The 16,754-nt window shown below is 46.6% G+C and overlaps 2 protein-coding genes, 1 long non-coding RNA gene and 3 other non-coding genes across 6 annotated transcripts; 1 reads left to right on the top strand and 5 right to left on the bottom strand.

Moving 5' to 3' along the window:
• The first annotated feature begins 993 nt into the window (after positions 1 to 993).
• LOC121309213 (motile sperm domain-containing protein 1-like) lies at positions 994 to 5,098 on the top strand. Its single transcript, XM_041242121.1, has 5 exons — positions 994 to 1,685; positions 2,398 to 2,473; positions 2,788 to 3,014; positions 3,943 to 4,104; positions 4,586 to 5,098. Exons 1-5 carry the CDS (start codon positions 1,532 to 1,534, stop codon positions 4,615 to 4,617), a joined length of 651 nt encoding a protein of 216 aa, XP_041098055.1. The 5' UTR covers positions 994 to 1,531; the 3' UTR covers positions 4,618 to 5,098.
• A 1,654-nt stretch (positions 5,099 to 6,752) lies between these two features.
• Positions 6,753 to 7,491, bottom strand: LOC121309214. The gene is made up of 2 exons (XR_005948613.1): positions 7,285 to 7,491; positions 6,753 to 7,222 (listed from the first exon to the last, which is right to left on the bottom strand). It is a non-coding gene; the product is annotated as an uncharacterized LOC121309214 (long non-coding RNA).
• A 357-nt stretch (positions 7,492 to 7,848) lies between these two features.
• LOC121309212 (P2R1A-PPP2R2A-interacting phosphatase regulator 1-like) lies at positions 7,849 to 16,415 on the bottom strand. Its single transcript, XM_041242120.1, has 9 exons — positions 16,211 to 16,415; positions 14,268 to 14,324; positions 13,934 to 13,977; positions 13,606 to 13,660; positions 12,924 to 13,016; positions 12,553 to 12,641; positions 12,280 to 12,344; positions 11,938 to 12,034; positions 7,849 to 9,859 (listed from the first exon to the last, which is right to left on the bottom strand). The coding sequence occupies exons 1-9, from the start codon at positions 16,295 to 16,297 to the stop codon at positions 9,691 to 9,693; spliced, it is 756 nt and encodes a 251-aa protein (XP_041098054.1). The 5' UTR covers positions 16,298 to 16,415; the 3' UTR covers positions 7,849 to 9,690.
• Positions 11,313 to 11,452, bottom strand: LOC121309216. Its single transcript, XR_005948615.1, has one exon. It is a non-coding gene; the product is annotated as a small nucleolar RNA U109 (small nucleolar RNA).
• Positions 13,204 to 13,357, bottom strand: LOC121309217. The gene has a single exon (XR_005948616.1). It is a non-coding gene; the product is annotated as a small nucleolar RNA U109 (small nucleolar RNA).
• A 126-nt stretch (positions 16,416 to 16,541) lies between the features above and the next one.
• Positions 16,542 to 16,697, bottom strand: LOC121309215. The gene has a single exon (XR_005948614.1). It is a non-coding gene; the product is annotated as a small nucleolar RNA U109 (small nucleolar RNA).
• Positions 16,698 to 16,754: the final 57 nt, after the last annotated feature.

Genomic DNA, 16,754 nt, shown 5'->3' on the forward strand with positions numbered 1-16,754 from the left:
GCTGTTTGTTTTTTGCCCAGCACAGTCAGCTCAATGCGTTTAGTTTAAGGAGCATTTCGTGTAATTAATGCTAGTGTTGTTCTGCCTTGGTTAGCGAAGTGGCTGCTTGTGTTTGTGTGCTGTCATTCGTGGTGGATATATCGCTACTGTAACTGTATACTATATTGGTTACAAAGTGAACGATTGATAAAGTGACACAATGCCAGTCTGCTTGGGGAGGCACACCCGCGCTAGTGACAGCATGTTAATTACATGACAGTGTCGTTAGGCTTGTGTGCGGGACGCTCCTGTTAGCACAGCTGCGTTTCGGGCTCGGTGTGCTACAGCGGGTACGCCTGGACGATGGCAATGGGGTGTCGCTTACCTCATCGTTATTATCATTTAATATATTACATTACGTATCAGCCACCATCGGTATGACAGGAAGACTTTTCTACTGAAATAAATACCATTGTTTAGTTCAAAGGCCACTTAGATTTTTTCGAAATGTCCTGACCCGATATAAAACAGACTGTAGACGATAGGTGCGTTTCGGTGGGAGAGTTGTAAATCACTAGACCGTTATATCAAATACAATGAAAACGTGTAATGAGATGGACTCTGAACACACTAGAAAGACGAGTAATTGAGAGCTACCCACCTGTAAACAACGGTCTCTGACTGACATTGAGAATATAAATACACTGTCATATAGTGGTATTGCAAAACCCTGCAATCGTACTGCTTCAGCTAGCTGTAAACACACTCACGTGATTAGCCATGTGGATCTGAGAGAGAGAGAGAGAGAGAGAGGGGGGTCAATCGAGAAGAGAGAAAGCTGTCATTTAAGAGAAGCTGTGTCCATGCCTCGAGGTTCTATGCCTAGACGGTGTCTTATATTATCATATATATATTTAGAATAAAATGGCCACCGTAGAGCCTATCAAGCCTGCATTGGTTTTCCTGTGCACACGGAGGATAGGTGCGCGGAGCATTTTGAGAGACTGCCTGTCACGCTGTTCTCCCTCGCAAACTGGGGAGCTAGTGTTGAACATTTAAAATATACTACAATAACTCTAAATGTTAAAACACACACACACACGTGGTCAGGCTGGGATAGGACTGGGGGAGGGTTTGTGTCTGGGGAAATCAGTCCCCTCTACCCAATAAAGAAGCCTATCAAACGTCTACATTTATTAGACTAGATTTATTTATTTAAATATAAGAAAATGCGATTTTAATTACGATTCTCTATAGTGTGTTTGTGTAGTCTGTATGCAGTGCAACGGTCCCTTGAAAAGAGTAAATAAAAAGCTTAGGGCAAGGTGAAAGGAGAGAAGCTGCTTATCCAGAGCTGGAGGTGCAGCACAAGGAGATGCTGTGCCCTGTCCACACGGCTTGCTGTTCAGGTCACTACCACCTCTGTTCATACAGGCTGCTCACCATGCAGTTAAGGCATTGAGGCCGACGTGCGGAAGAGGAGACACCTCAGAGCCCGGCGCGAGCGTGTGGAGCTGCAGAGAGAGAGAGAGAGAGAGACGAGGCCGTGTCAATGCAGCAGCACAGACGGCAGCCTGAGCTGGTGGAAGGAAGTCTTCCCGTCTTCGTGTTCCCCACAGAACTCGCCTTCTACGCTGACGACCAGGCCTCGCACAAGCAGGTGCTCACCCTGTACAACCCCTACGAGTTTGCCTTAAAATTCAAAGGTAGGTGAAGCTGCAGCAGCAGCAGCCCGGTTCAGACGCAGAGCATCTCGGTGGGGCTGCCTTTATGATATGTGGAGGGGTTTTCATTGTGTCTGTTCAGTCATTCCTGGAACACTTCTCGGCACCAGAACCCAGCTGCCGTAATCCGAGCCTGTGGAATCCTATTTGCCGACTTTTTGCAAAAGTAAAGATTCAGAGTTTCAACATATTTATTCCAGCCTTCACTTGGTTGCAGGCCAAATCCACACAACACTGTTTCTGCCCAGGTGAGCTAGTCAGGCTGAAAGGACGCAACTCTGAGCATCAACATTACTGCAGGAACCTGAGCAAATATCCACAGAACAAGCCCGAACTTAGCAGAGTCTGGTAGAACCAAGCGCCAGCATCCAATTGAAAAGCAGACAAAGTCTCAAAGTGGGTTAGATGATTAGGAGGCAGCTAAATCTAGCTCTACTTTTAGCTTTCCTAAAAGAAAACCATTATTGCACCTTTCATGTACTAAAGCGCTTTACCATGTAGCAAGTGCCTGGCGCCGCTCGGTGCGGGCAGTGCAGCTGGGGGCTGGCCCAGGGGAGGAGGTGGTGCAGGCAGTGCAGCAGGGGGCTGGCCCAGGGGAGGAGGTGGTGCAAGCAGCCTGTATCCTGGAGCACGGACATGTCCACTGTTGCACTCGCACTACCCTCACAGATTTGTATTCTGTGTTGTATTTCAGTCCTGTGCACAGCTCCCAGCAAGTATGCGGTGGTGGATTCTGCTGGTGCTGTGAAGCCACAGTGCTGCGTTGACATGTAAGTACAGACCCCTTTCTTCAGGCATGCCAGGTCAGACACCCGACAGTCTGCTAGGCCATTCAACAACAGTCTTGTTTGATGGAAAAACTCAGTTCTCTTGGTCTGTTTTAGAAGTGAAAAAAAAAAAAAAAAATTGAACCAGTTAAACCTCTATCCAGACCCTGAAGTAGTTAATTATCTCATTTTACCTGTTAAACTTGGAGTGGAATTGCCCTCCAGGACCGGGGTTGGACCCCCCCTGCTGTAGACACTGTAGCTGCAGATGGAAAGCACGCCCCCTGCTGTTCAGTAACAGTGTTGTTCTCATGCAGCGTGATCCGTCACCGGGATGTGCGTGCCTGTCACTACGGTGTGATAGACAAGTTCCGGCTGCAGGTGTCGGAGCAGAGCCAGCGCAAGGCCCTGGGGAGGAAGGAGGTGATTGCTACTCTGCTGCCCTCCACACAGGAGCCCCGGCAGCAGAAACAGCAGGAGGAGAAGAGGATCAAAGAGCACCTGGCAGAGAGCGTCTTCTTTGAGCAAGCCTCCTTCCAGCAAGGTAATACCACAGCTAGCCACCAGGTGGAACACTTAGTCACACTAAGAACAATCAGTTATACAAACTGCATTGAAAATGGTTTCAAAATAAGTGTTGAGTAACATCTAAATTGCCCTGTATAATTCAGTCATGTCATGTGGCCCTTTCATGCTGCACTACCGATTTTTTTCAGATCTGAAGATCCTGCCTTCTCTTAGTGCTGTTAAGAGGTCTTATATTTTGGTACTTCAATGTACTGTGTGTACAAAACATCTTTGTCCTGTTCTTATGCATACTCAGTAAAAAGGAGTTCTGTTTCACATCACATAACTTCAATTTGCATTCTTCAGCTCGACAGAAATAATTCAGAACTGAAAGGGTTCAATTAGATCTGTGCAACACTTTACACAAACACACAGCACTCCTGTCCCATTGAATATCTCCAAGCATGAGCTTTACAGCACACATTCACATCTGTCTGAAGATACAGAAACACTTCTGGGTTCATTTTGAAATGCAATCTTATATTTTTACGTCAAGCTTTTGCCAATATCTCACCAGCATGCCTCCACGCATCACAAGCAGGCAAACATTTACCAGAAGGCATTCAAATCCAAAAACCAAAGCAGCAAGAGATAGTATCCTATGCAGTTACCCACAACTTCCACCAGATGGCACTGTGTAGCTCTTCACTGTGCACATTATACAGACCAAGCAGAACACAGGGCATCACCCTGTCCAACATCACTGGCTCACAGCTTGCCAGCGCACAAGTTCAAGATCTCTGTCGTGGTTTCTGAGTGCATGGGGTTTGGTGTGCTCTCTCACATCTCTATCATTGCTCACAGTACATTTCCTTAAGTGCATGTCTAACAGTGCCAGTCAGCGGGTGCTTGTACAGCATTGTCCTGGCGGCTGTAACTACAAAGCTGTTTCCCTCCATCTCTAGAAAGCAGAGCAGCCTCTGCAGGGCCCAGCCTCCTCACTGTGTTCCTGGGCCTGGTGTGCGTGGCTGCCCTCATGCTGCCCACACTGGGTGAACTTGAGTCCAGAGTGCCGGTCTACCTCCATTTAAGTGTTAACAAGAAACTAGTCGCTGCTTATGTATTAGGTGAGTACCAGGCACAGAGAGAGCAGAGGAGGGTGGGAAAAAAAAAAAGACATGACTCACCGCAGGGGCTACAGAGCTCTCTCTACATCTCTGCTGATTGGTGTTTACACAGAGGGAGGAACCAAGAAGAGCAGATCAGCTCTGCAGTTAACCCACTGTCTACCAAATTCATTTTCCTTTCAAAACAGTATCATAACACAAGCATGTATTTATGTAATTACATTTAGACTTCACTTCCGCGAATTACAAAATGAGAGCAAGTGATCGTAAGAGTATAGTTAAAGAATTTAAAAACAAGTAGATGAGAACAATGGCACTGAATGGGTTTTGGAATTCCAAAAGTGTAAAATTCACCAGTCCATGAAAGCCAGGAGTGAAACCCAGTGTGGCTCAAACAGATTTGAAATGAGTCTTAATTAGTAGATTAGTAGAAATGTCTTGAGGAAAGTTTATTTTGAATGTATGTATTTATTTCACACAGGTCTTGTCACAATGGTTATTCTCCGGACATGAAGTGCCCCGGGTTCGAGTAGCCTTGTGAATGGACTTGGGAGAAGCGCACTGCAGACACGCGGAGTGGAAACTGACCCGGGAGGGGGGCAGGGAAGTCATTTCATAATAAATCACGTGATTAAACTGTTACAGCGACACAGAGAAGGGAATGCATCACGCGACGTTCTAGCAGGACGGGCTGAAACCACAGTGCTTCTCCAAGCAGGGGGCTGTCCGGGGAGAGGGAGGGGGAAGGGGGTCCCGATTCACGGTCAACACTGCAGGGTTTTCTATTGAAAAACTGAAACATTTTATTAAAGTGTCATTCAAATGTAACCCCTTGGCTGCCTTCTTGTTATTTTTTGGTTGCTCCGTTTCCATTAACGGGTCAATCCCACCCCGATAAAGTCCCAGCTTCTTTCTTTAAACACATTTGATCTGCACATCAGTAACCTCCTTATATGAGAGGCGCCTATTACCAGATTCACCGACCACAGCAACAGCTTTAATACACAGATCGGATATAAAATACTGTTTACCTATTTCACTGTCCTTTGGGGACCCAGCACTTTGACATAAAACTCCTCTGGCTAGCTCCAGCTTAGGGATTGGCTAAAAGCTGGTTGCCAAGGGAGACAGCCTTCTGTTGTGTCTGTGCACCTGCCCCCCCCCCCCCCCCTCCTACTGTGCAGCAGTGAGGCCTCAGTCTGGGTGCCTGGAGTGAACCCAGAGAGAAATGGACCGATACCTGAACCAGGGGCTTCGCACACAGCGTCCACACCAGCCCCCCCCCCCCCCTCCGAAGGCTTCCAAAGCAGGGCAGACCCGCCCGAGTCCCCAAAGAGCAAGTGAGAGCGAGGTTGCTGCATGCTAAGGAAGTGGGACGAATCAGAACTCTGACGTGCCACGCCCTCCCCAGTTCCCATAGCAACAGCTAGCATCTGTACCTCTGCAAGACCGCTGGGATTCGCAGTCTCGCTCGACAGCAGGGAGGGTCGGCTGTCCTGAGCTCTGGCGTGTCCCCGGACAGCCAACTCCAGTCTGGACCGGAGCGAGATGGAGAGGGGCTCAGACACCTCTCCTGCTCCAGATGTCCTAAGGCACAGATCCACTTAGAGCACGCTTCCAAACAAACTGAATCTCACCCTTCTTACTGTAAAAAAAACTACAATTATACAAAGACAAACAAAAAACACACTTACTGCCTGTTAATGACATCTGACTGCAGTCTGACCTGAAAATAAACAGTAAAGAGTTAGCAGGTACAAACAGGGCAGCCAGACTTCACACCACTGCCCTAATTACTCACAGATTTCACCAATTTTGAAGATTTTTTTGTACAACAGCACATAAAAAAAAATAGTTGAAACAAGTTTTAAAAAGCTGAATGTGAAGGACAGAAGTGTGCCTAAAACAGCACATCCTTTTTTAAAAAAAATAGTCTATTTTATAGCATATTATTAAAACACCAACGCAAAAGTTAAACAAAGTTCAATACATTTTGAACATAGCCATTAACTCAGGTATTGCGGGAAATTTAACTGGCAATAGCCAATTGCGTCAAGGACTAAAAATATATTCATTTCATTAATTGCACGCTTTCCAGCATTAAACCAAAACTCTGCATTGGCAATATTCTTACACTTACCTCGCCACCTCCTGCTTCTAGTAATTCTCCACCGCAAGTATCCTCTGTGCCATTACTTCCTTACGGGAACATTAGTTTGCTAGGCAAGGCACCAGCTTCCACGTGAAAGTGCTTGGGAATACCGATCAGCCCCACGACAAAACCACAGTGCTTTCCACCTGCACCTCCGACACTGCAGCCACGCCCTGCCCCGTTAAAAGATCACTTGCCATATTTTTGAAGTGTCAATTTCTGAGGCTTCCACAGACCAGTACTCAATAAAAGGCAGGCATTATTGCTTCTGCAAGTAGCTGAACAAAACAAATTCATATATAAACCATCCATTTGACTGGCATCAGGGAGTAGAATTTGTACTGGCAATAGGAAACTCCAGCAAGTCTGCTACCAGAAGTTATTCCACAGATAGTAACCACTTCATCTTAATAAACCCAACTCAATGACATCAAGGGATGACGTCATCACACACCCATAACCGGGAATCCGAAACAGAGAGGCAAGGCAAGCAGGCAGCTGTACAGCGAATCCTTTATTTACTTACAAGCCAGAAGCAAATCTCTTTCAATCCTGCAATGTGTAAATACATAAAGCATGTACAGGGATTACAATACAGAGGGGCAGGGCAAGTCCTAACTTCATCTGAAGACAGTTTAATTGACTAACAGTGACTTCAACTGAAGTAACTTGTTTTAACACAGTACTGCCAATTGCAATTGTGATCAAGGCTGTGTTGGAATTGATTAAAAGGGAATCGATTTTAAAAAAGAACGAGGAATTGATTCTAACCCTGCTGGGGTTATTGTACAGAAATCACGCTGCCTTCTGGGACTTTACAATATGCATATTCCCTTTAAGAGAGAGTGAGGAAAATACAATCCACAGGTACAGTGGAACACGTGGAAACAAGAGAGGATCAAACCTGTACAAGAAAATACAATCCACAGGTACAGTGGAACACGTGGAAACAAGAGAGGATCAAACCTGTACAAGAAAATACAATCTACAGGTATAGTGGAACACGTGGAAACAAGAGAGGATCAAACCTGTACAAGGTGCTTCTTGTATTAACAAAAAGAATAAACAAACAGAAGTGTTATCAGAAACACACAATTATTTTTATTAAACCTCCTCCTCTCCTGTTGCTGGTTTCTTTAAATCTACAATCTTGAGAATACATATATACGATTGCAAGCCATGGGAAGCAGCCCCCTCTCTGTTTTACAATATATTCACATACCACACTTACAATCACTTGCACTTGCACAAAGGCAACATGTAGACTTCAATGGACATTTTAAATTCTGAACTTTTTTTTGTAAACTCAGCAAATAATCTACCTAAATGAAATATATACATATTTATAAAATTAATTTAAAATAAAAATACTACAACCAACCACTTAGTGGTTGGTGAACTGTGAACTTGACTTTGTGCACAAGTTTACACATAGTGTGTGTGTGTGTGTGTGTGTGTTATATATATATATATATATATATATATATATATATATATATATATATATATATATATATATATATATAAAAATTAAATTGCACATAACATTTGATTTATAAAATAAAAACATTGTAAAAGTGGTGATCATTTTTTTGAACCGCCTGCCACCCCCCCAAAAAAATAAATACATTTCAGTTTGCTGCTTTTTTACTTTTAAAAAAATCTCCCCATGAATGTTCAGCCCGTCTCTCATCCATCTGACAAACAGAGCGCAGATCACTACAAACATAAAGATGAGAAGTGCAGTCTGGACAGAGTCTTCAATACAACTCCATGGAGACTGTAGAATAGGGACTCTAACTTCATTAAACTCAAGCGCAATTCTAAACTGTACTAATGTGCTTATGCTGCAAAACGAGAGCAAAAACCACTTCAAAACTAGTGTAATGACAGCCACTGGAGAGGAAGCAGCGCTTGGCCAGGGTAAGGTAGATCAAGATATATATCTACACATAAAAAATAAATGCAAAAAAAACCACACATGGTTCACAACTCTGGCAGCATAGCCTATAGACTCTCATATTACAAACTTAGCGTGATACTGTAGAACGCTTCTTAATAATCCTAGTGCGATCCTGGCTGATCTACGACAGGCTAAAGAGAACACACACGTAATCAGAAAGGCTTCGAGGGGTCAGATGGAAACAGCGCTGGATTTAGTGACGGGAGACCTGCGATAATATGCCCGATCATTTCTGCAATCCCAGTTTTTAATGCAAGTAAAGAATGACAGGGTGTGCAACTTATAATAAACGTCTGCCAATATGAACAAAGCTTTTAAATGTGCAGACCACAGCACCAGACCACTTCAGGAACACATCGTCACACAGCCTGGATGCTGGATCTCCAGTTTACATTAAAGCTGCTCTTCAACAAACACAAATAAAAAGCATACCCCGGTTTGAAAGAGTAACTGCAGAGCTCGATTCCACTCCCAAACACACATCTGTACTCTGCACACTACAAACGCCAGCCACGTTTAAACAGACTCCACACCCTTGTCCTTGATCAAGTGCTCTAAAGTGCAGAGTGAAAGCAGCATTACCCCCACTGATGAAGAATTCCACTTCAACGCTGTCCTCTTTATAACCGTTATCAAATATATTAAACGATTCTCTCTTTCACTATAACAAGCAGCCTACTTATTCATTCAATGAAACACCCGTTCGAATGGGTCTTAAAATACTGCAGCTGGGATTGCAGTTCACTTGTGCAGAAACAGGGTAGAGTGAAGTAGTGTGTACGTCTCGGTTAGGTGTGTGAAAAACCCTCGTCTAGTGTCCAATCCCTGCCAGGGACATTCACACCACAGCGCCAGTGCTTCTGGAGACACGAAAGTCAAGTACAGCCAAGGATGGGAGAAAAAGAAATGATTCGTTGAGCACTCGCAGTTATTCCAGGTTTTACTGGCAGTTTAATGCCACCCTAAGAGTTTCCTCTCTACAGCTTCACTAAAGCAAGATGAAAACCTGGAATGGCCCAAACTGCTATTCAACTTCAGCAATATTTACATCCCAGCAAAAAAAAAAAAAAAAAAAAAAAAAAAAAAAAAGGTTATTTTGCTATTTCCAGTTTAAACTTGTCACTTATCAAGCACCTCAGAGCAATGTCACAAAATCAGTTTTTTTTCTATTAGAGGAAGAAAAAAAACACACCACCACCCAATTCGTTTGCCAATTTTCCCCGTGAGCACGCCCCCTAACTTGCTTACCCTTCTGAAAATTAAACAGATGCCATTGTGACTACAGCTTGACCAGCACCTCCTGTCCATTGATCTCTTCATCGCTAACGCTGAACTGCAGGTCAGTGCACCTCACAAACACACACACAAAAAGCTGCTGAACTGTTCTGCATTAAACTGTAAACAATCCTTAAAGTAAAAGAACAAAAACTCAAAGTAACTAAGCCCAGCAGGCGTTTGGTTCAGCAGAAGGTCACTTGGGAGACCGGTCAAGCACAGGGCTGAATGAAGAGCAGGGGTAGGGGCACTGCGACGAGGAGCCCATCTCCGCAGGGGAGTCCGAAGAGGAGTCCATCTTGGCGGGGGAGTCCGAGGAGGAGCCCAGTCTGCGCAGACTGCCATCCAGGAACCGCGAAGATAGACTGCAGAGAGAGAGAGAAAGATCATTGCTGGGAAATCATTAAAACCAGTGGTGTGCTCCTGCATGTGAAGGGGCTGGTTCCCGGAAGCACTGTTGCCATCGTCTGTCAGCCTTCTTGAAAGAAGTAGTTGCTAATGCATCAAGAGAACTGCAGACTTAAGACTGAATCAGACAGTTGTGCGGGAGAGGAGAGTCATGTGACGTAGCTTACCTATTACGCTAGTTCCGGCACACCACTGCTGTCTATAGAATACAGAACCAGAATGGTGCTCCACCTCCACTACACCACTGCGGTCTACAGAATACAGTACCAGTGCAGTGCTCCAGCTCCACTGCTGTCTATAGAATACAGTACCAATGCAGTGCTCCAGCTCCACTGCTGTCTATAGAATACAGTACCAGTGCAGTGCTCCACCTCCACTACACCACTGCGGTCTACAGAATACAGTACCAGTGCAGTGCTCCAGCTCCACTGCTGTCTATAGAATACAGTACCAGTGCAGTGCTCCACCTCCACTACACCACTGCGGTCTATAGAATACAGAACCAGAATGGTGCTCCACCTCCACTACACCACTGCGGTCTACAGAATACAGTACCAATGCAGTGCTCCAGCTCCACTACACACTGCTGTCTATAGAATACAGTACCAATGCAGTGCTCCACCTCCACTACACCACTGCGGTCTACAGAATACAGTACCAATGCAGTGCTCCAGCTCCACTACACACTGCTGTCTATAGAATACAGTACCAATGCAGTGCTCCGCCTCCACTACACCACTGCGGTCTACAGAATACAGTACCAGTGCAGTGCTCCAGCTCCACTACACACTGCTGTCTATAGAATACACTACCAATGCAGTGCTCCAGCTCCACTACACACTGCTGTCTATATAATACAGTACCAATGCAGTGCTCCAGCTACACTGCTGTCTATAGAATACAGTACCAATGCAGTGCTCCAGCTCCACTACACACTGCTGTCTATATAATACAGTACCAATGCAGTGCTCCAGCTCCACTACACACTGCTGTCTATATAATACAGTACCAATGCAGTGCTCCAGCTCCACTACACCACTGCTGTCTATAGAATACAGTACCAATGCAGTGCTCCAGCTCCACTACACACTGCTGTCTATAGAATACAGTACCAATGCAGTGCTCCAGCTCCACTACACACTGCTGTCTATAGAATACAGTACCAATGCAGTGCTCCAGCTCCACTACACCACTGCTGTCTATAGAATACAGTACCAATGCAGTGCTCCAGCTCCACTACACCACTGCCGTCTATAGAATACAGAACCAGAACGGTGCTAGTCACGTCAGAGATTTATACTACCAAGTCTGAGCAGATTCCCTATGCACACTGGGGCTAATCAAGCTTCTAATAAAACCTGGAGTGGGTGAAACTGCTATGCAACCGGAGTCTTATTCCCATCCCTATGTATGTGTTGGAGTATTATACTACCACTCAGCCTGTGCTGGGAGACTGATGGCCCTGTTAACTCCATGTGGTTTACTCTAGCATGTCAGTGATCTGTCCGGACTCCCTGTGGAGAGACAGGGAGCCGGAACCAGTACAGCCTGTGAGCCCCCAGGCAGAGGCCCGGTCCAACTCCGAGCTGCCACATGCAGTGGAAGAGACCCTGACACCCAGTGTGTCAATAACAGCCATCGTCAGCAGCACAGCTGTTAAGACAAACAGGGCCATCAGTGTAAAAAAATTAAAAAGCACACAGTAGCCTACAGGTGCAGTATATGCATCTACATATGAAAAGGAGGTGCACTACACCTGCTCAGACAGCTGCCCCCACATTCTGATGCTCAACCTGTCTAAATTATAAGGTCAGTCGGATCAGTATTTTTCTAGATTTGTACAAAGACCAGTGTCTATCTAGGGGTGTCTTCACTACATCCCCAGCACACTGGACTCCAACCGCAATGATAGGGTGCCGTTCACTACAGAACTGGGCTACGAGATAAACTGCATTGTGCTTAGATTTAATCTAATGCACAGCATCGATCCTGGACTGGCTGCACCCTCCCCGGGGAGCGCTCTCCCGAGCCTCACCAGGAGCCGAGGTCGGGCAGGTGCGACATGTCAGGAGTCAGCATGGTGGTCGTCCCCTGGAACAGTCTCTTCGGCTGGCTCTCCGTTTCCATTTCACCTGTAAAAAAAAAACCAACACACACAAAAGATGATAAGCAACACACAAAATAGGACATGCAGGTGTCTGAGGGCCTGCTGGTTAATAAAACACACTTGTATTATTTTAATATTTATATACATCTGACTTTAATGTGATCACTCCCCTGCTAGAGCGATATGTTTCTAACTAAAAAGTATTTGAATCCAAATCCCAGGGATTCGAGACGGAAGTGTATTTAATAATGATGAGGATGATATTTATACCTTTTCTTTTGAGGGGTCCAAGGGCACTCGGTCGGATACAGTTAATGGGACTTTGACTCCTTCGTCTGCAACATAAATAAACAGAATCACGCACTGAAACGTTTACTGGTCTCCTGCTCTGTGGTTCTGAAGTGGCTGCTCTTCGGTTCTGAAGTGGCTATGTGCAGGTACTGCTCTGTGGTTGAGGGGGCTGTGTGCAGGTTCTGCTCTGTGGTTGAGGGGGCTGTGTGCAGGTTCTGCTCTGTGGTTGTTTTTTTGGATGGTTTGACTCACGTTGCAAAGCGTCTGGTGGGACTGGGGACAGGGCTGGGAGGAAGCCCGTTACTGCTCACGAAGATCTGCAGAGACGGCGAGAAACATTGCTGAAACAAAACAGATATATATTTACAGGGTGGTAACAAGGCTCACACACTGAACTGAATTACATGCATTAACACAATACTAAACATTCACTGGAAGACTGCGTCAATTAGCAAAGAGATTGCACTGAAGGAAACTAAATGAAATAAATCCTTTGACAAATGATGAGAAAGCTGCTGGCATGTGAACGAGTAGGATTAATGCCAGGAGGTACTGGTAACATCCCAGCACTCGCAGTACCTGGTACAGCATGAGACGATGCAAACTACAGCCAAGCCTCCTACCTTCCCAATCCCTCTGGTGGGAGACGGAGCTGGGGACACAGGAACAAAATCAATCCGCTTTGGAGACGCAGACTTGTCCAAGTCATTATCACTCTGAGACAAGAGGAGAAGAGAAGCTTAGGAATAACCAGCGAGAGGGCCAGTCATGTCAGAGATTTATACTGCCACATCAGAGCTGGTTCCCTATACACGCTGTGGGTAATCAAGCATGTAATAAAACCTGGAAAGGGTGAAACTGCTATGCAACCGGAGTCTTATTCCCACCACTGTGTATGGTCATGCATGTTGGAGTATTATACTACCACTCAGCCTGTGCTGGGACTGGTGGCCCGGTTAACTCCATGTGGTTTACTCTAGCATGTCAGTGGTCTGTCCGGACTCCCTGTGGAGAGACAGGGAGCCGGAACCAGTGCAGCCCGTGAGCCCCCAGGCAGAGGCCCGGTCCAACTCCGAGCTGCCACATGCATAACAGTTCTCATGTACCATGAAGTAGCGATCGATTGTCTTAAACTGCAGCATCATCATCATCACCACCACAAACGCTCTCATGCTGCAAAACCAGGTTGTTTCAATGAGAGAACTGAAAAAATTGAAGGGCACTCAAGAGCTCTTCAGCCAACTACAGAGCTGTATAAACATTAAAATCTGAGGCCAATAAAATCTGAGGGCATCTTTTAGTTACCAGACTAAGACTCTCCTCCCAGGACTGGCTCATCTGCATGGCTGCCTGCACCTCCCTTAAAGAGAAGGAGAGAGGTGTGAGCACACAGGCAGCAGGCATTAACAATCCCTCACTAACACACACACAGATCAACAGGCGCAAAAACGTACATGTTACATTGCAAGTGAATGATACAGCCATTCTAACAGAATATTATTGCATGCACAACACACACACACACACTACTGTAATAAAAACACAAAGCAAGAAGACTGACCACAGATTAAACCAGTCATCTTAAAGCACAGTGTTTGGACGGGCGAGATCTGGCCAGGTTCCCCACACTCACCTCTCACGAGCAGTCTCCCTGTTCATCACGTCTACGCCTTCCTCCTGAAGGACACAGTGAAACTCAGCCTCTGTATGCACAGCTCCATTAAAGTCCACCTTATCTACCATTTTGCAGAATTTCACATATTTTGTTTGTTAAGGTCACCACTACCCCTGCCCCCTGTCTACATATTTCACAAGCCTATGCTCACAACACTGCCGACAAGGGATCAGTGGCAGTGCGGGCTTTTCACTGCATACCTGATAACATACAGTGCTTTAACACGACTGAAAATGCACAGCTAAAAATAGGTTAACATCCAAAAACAGCTGATAGAATTGGAGATCTTTACCTGTTTGATCTGATAGAGCCGGCTGCTGGGAACACGAACAGGCGAAGAGGGAGGGATCTGGAAAGACAGAGACACAGATCAGCGTACAGGAGAGTGGAGACCGCTGCTCTGAGACACACAGGTTAGCGTACAGGAGAGTGGAGAGCGCTGCTCTGAGACACACGCCAGCGTACAGGATAGTGGACAGCGCTGCTCTGAGACACACGCCAGCGTACAGGACAGTGGAGAGCGCTGCTCTGAGACACAAGCCAGCATACAGGACAGTGGAGAGCACTGCTCTGAGACACATGCCAGCGAACAGGACAGTGGAGACCGCTGCTCTGAGACACAAGCCAGCATACAGGACAGTGGAGAGCGCTGCTCTGAGACACACGCCAGCGAACAGGACAGTGGAGAGCGCTGCTCTGAGACACACGCCAGCGAACAGGACAGTGGAGAGCGCTACTCTGAGACACACGCCAGCGAACAGGACAGTGGAGAGCGCTACGCTGAGACACAAGCCAGCGTACAGGATAGTGGAGAGCGCTGCTCTGAGACACAAGCCAGCGTACAGGACAGTGGAGAGCACTGCTCTGAGACACATGCCAGCGAACAAGACAGTGGAGACCGCTGCTCTGAGACACAAGCCAGCGTAAAGGACAGTGGAGAGCGCTGCTCTGAGACACACGCCAGCGAACAGGACAGTGGAGAGCGCTGCTCTGAGACACACGCCAGCGTACAGGACAGTGGAGAGCGCTGCTCTGAGACACACGCCAGCGTACAGGACAGTGGAGAGCGCTGCTCTGAGACACAAGCCAGCGTACAGGACAGTGGAGAGCGCTGCTCTGAGACACACGCCAGCGTACAGGACAGTGGAGAGCGCTGCTCTGAGACACAAGCCAGCGTACAGGACAGTGGAGAGCGCTGCTCTGAGACACACGCCAGCGTACAGGACAGTGGAGAGCGCTGCTCTGAGACACACGCCAGCGTACAGGACAGTGGAGAGCGCTGCTCTGAGACACACGCCAGCGTACAGGACAGTGGAGAGCGCTGCTCTGAGACACATGCCAGCGAACAGGACAGTGGAGAGCGCTGCTCTGAGACACAAGCCAGCGTACAGGACAGTGGAGAGCGCTGCTCTGAGACACACGCCAGCGAACAGGACAGTGGAGAGCGCTGCTCTGAGACACACGCCAGCGTACAGGACAGTGGAGAGCGCTGCTCTGAGACACACGCCAGCGTACAGGACAGTGGAGAGCGCTGCTCTGAGACACACGCCAGCGTACAGGACAGTGGAGAGCGCTGCTCTGAGACACACGCCAGCGTACAGGACAGTGGAGAGCGCTGCTCTGAGACACAAGCCAGCGTACAGGACAGTGGAGAGCGCTGCTCTTTGCCAGGATGTGCTGGAAATGCAGCTGTAGTGACACTCAGACTCCTGTCAAAGCGAACTTCTTGAATCAGATCTGATTGTCTTAACCTCAGAACTACTGCTATTGTCTGACAAACGTAGGGTGGCTAATTAAGAGCTTGTTCCTGCACCTTTAGTTAGATTCTATACAGAAACACAAGTACTTTATATATCCAATTATATCCCCTTCAGTCAAAGTGCACAATTGTACCACGTTAGGTTTCATATCTATGTATAGACTGGATTTGCATAAATGTTTTTTTTTTAGCTCAAAGTTATGACTGGGACACTTCAACTGCCACAGAAGTTCACATAAATTTAACATTTCTGTAAAATTGTATTTAAATTTGTGAACGAACGGGATCTACCAAAGAAAAAAACTAAAACGAATCCAGCCCACAGTCTGGCTTTTCAGAACAACTCCGCATTCTGAAGCTATTTCTGACATCACCGACGGGACTGTGGAAAAGCATCACATTTTATTCTAATATTATATCTAAATATCACCCCCGTGTTAGAGAGCCAGGCATTGCTGTGAGCGGGGCAGGCTTACCAGACTGTGGCGGTTCACAAGTGTTGTGCTGTTTCTGCGACTGCGCAGCGTCTCTCCCTGGAACACTGGAGTGTGATCACTAGACATAGGCGAAAGAACCACAGAAAAACAGGCTTATCAACACACACTACTATCCAACTCCCCTAACTGGTCAAGACAATTTCATTAGCCTTGTATACCTCAGGGACGGAAATAATCCATTGCTGGTTTTACTGTGTTTAATAAGCCACTGAGCTTTGCACACTGTGGGTAATCAAGCTCGTAATAAAACCTGGAATGTGTGAAACTGCTATGCAACCGGAGTCCTATTCCCACCACTGTGTATTGTCATGCATGTTGGAGTATTATACTACCACTCAGCCTGTGCTGGGAGACTGGTGGCCCTGTTAACTCCATGTGGTTTACTCTAGCATGTCAGTGATCTGTCCGGACTCCCTGTGGAGAGACAGGGAGCCGGAACCAGTGCAGCCCGTGAGCCCCCAGGCAGAGGCCCAGTCCAACTCCGAGCTGCCACATGCAGGGGTATGAAAAGGTCTGTAACTGC

This window comes from Polyodon spathula, unplaced genomic scaffold (assembly GCF_017654505.1).
Source record: "Polyodon spathula isolate WHYD16114869_AA unplaced genomic scaffold, ASM1765450v1 scaffolds_1009, whole genome shotgun sequence".
Taxonomy (NCBI): domain Eukaryota; kingdom Metazoa; phylum Chordata; class Actinopteri; order Acipenseriformes; family Polyodontidae; genus Polyodon; species Polyodon spathula.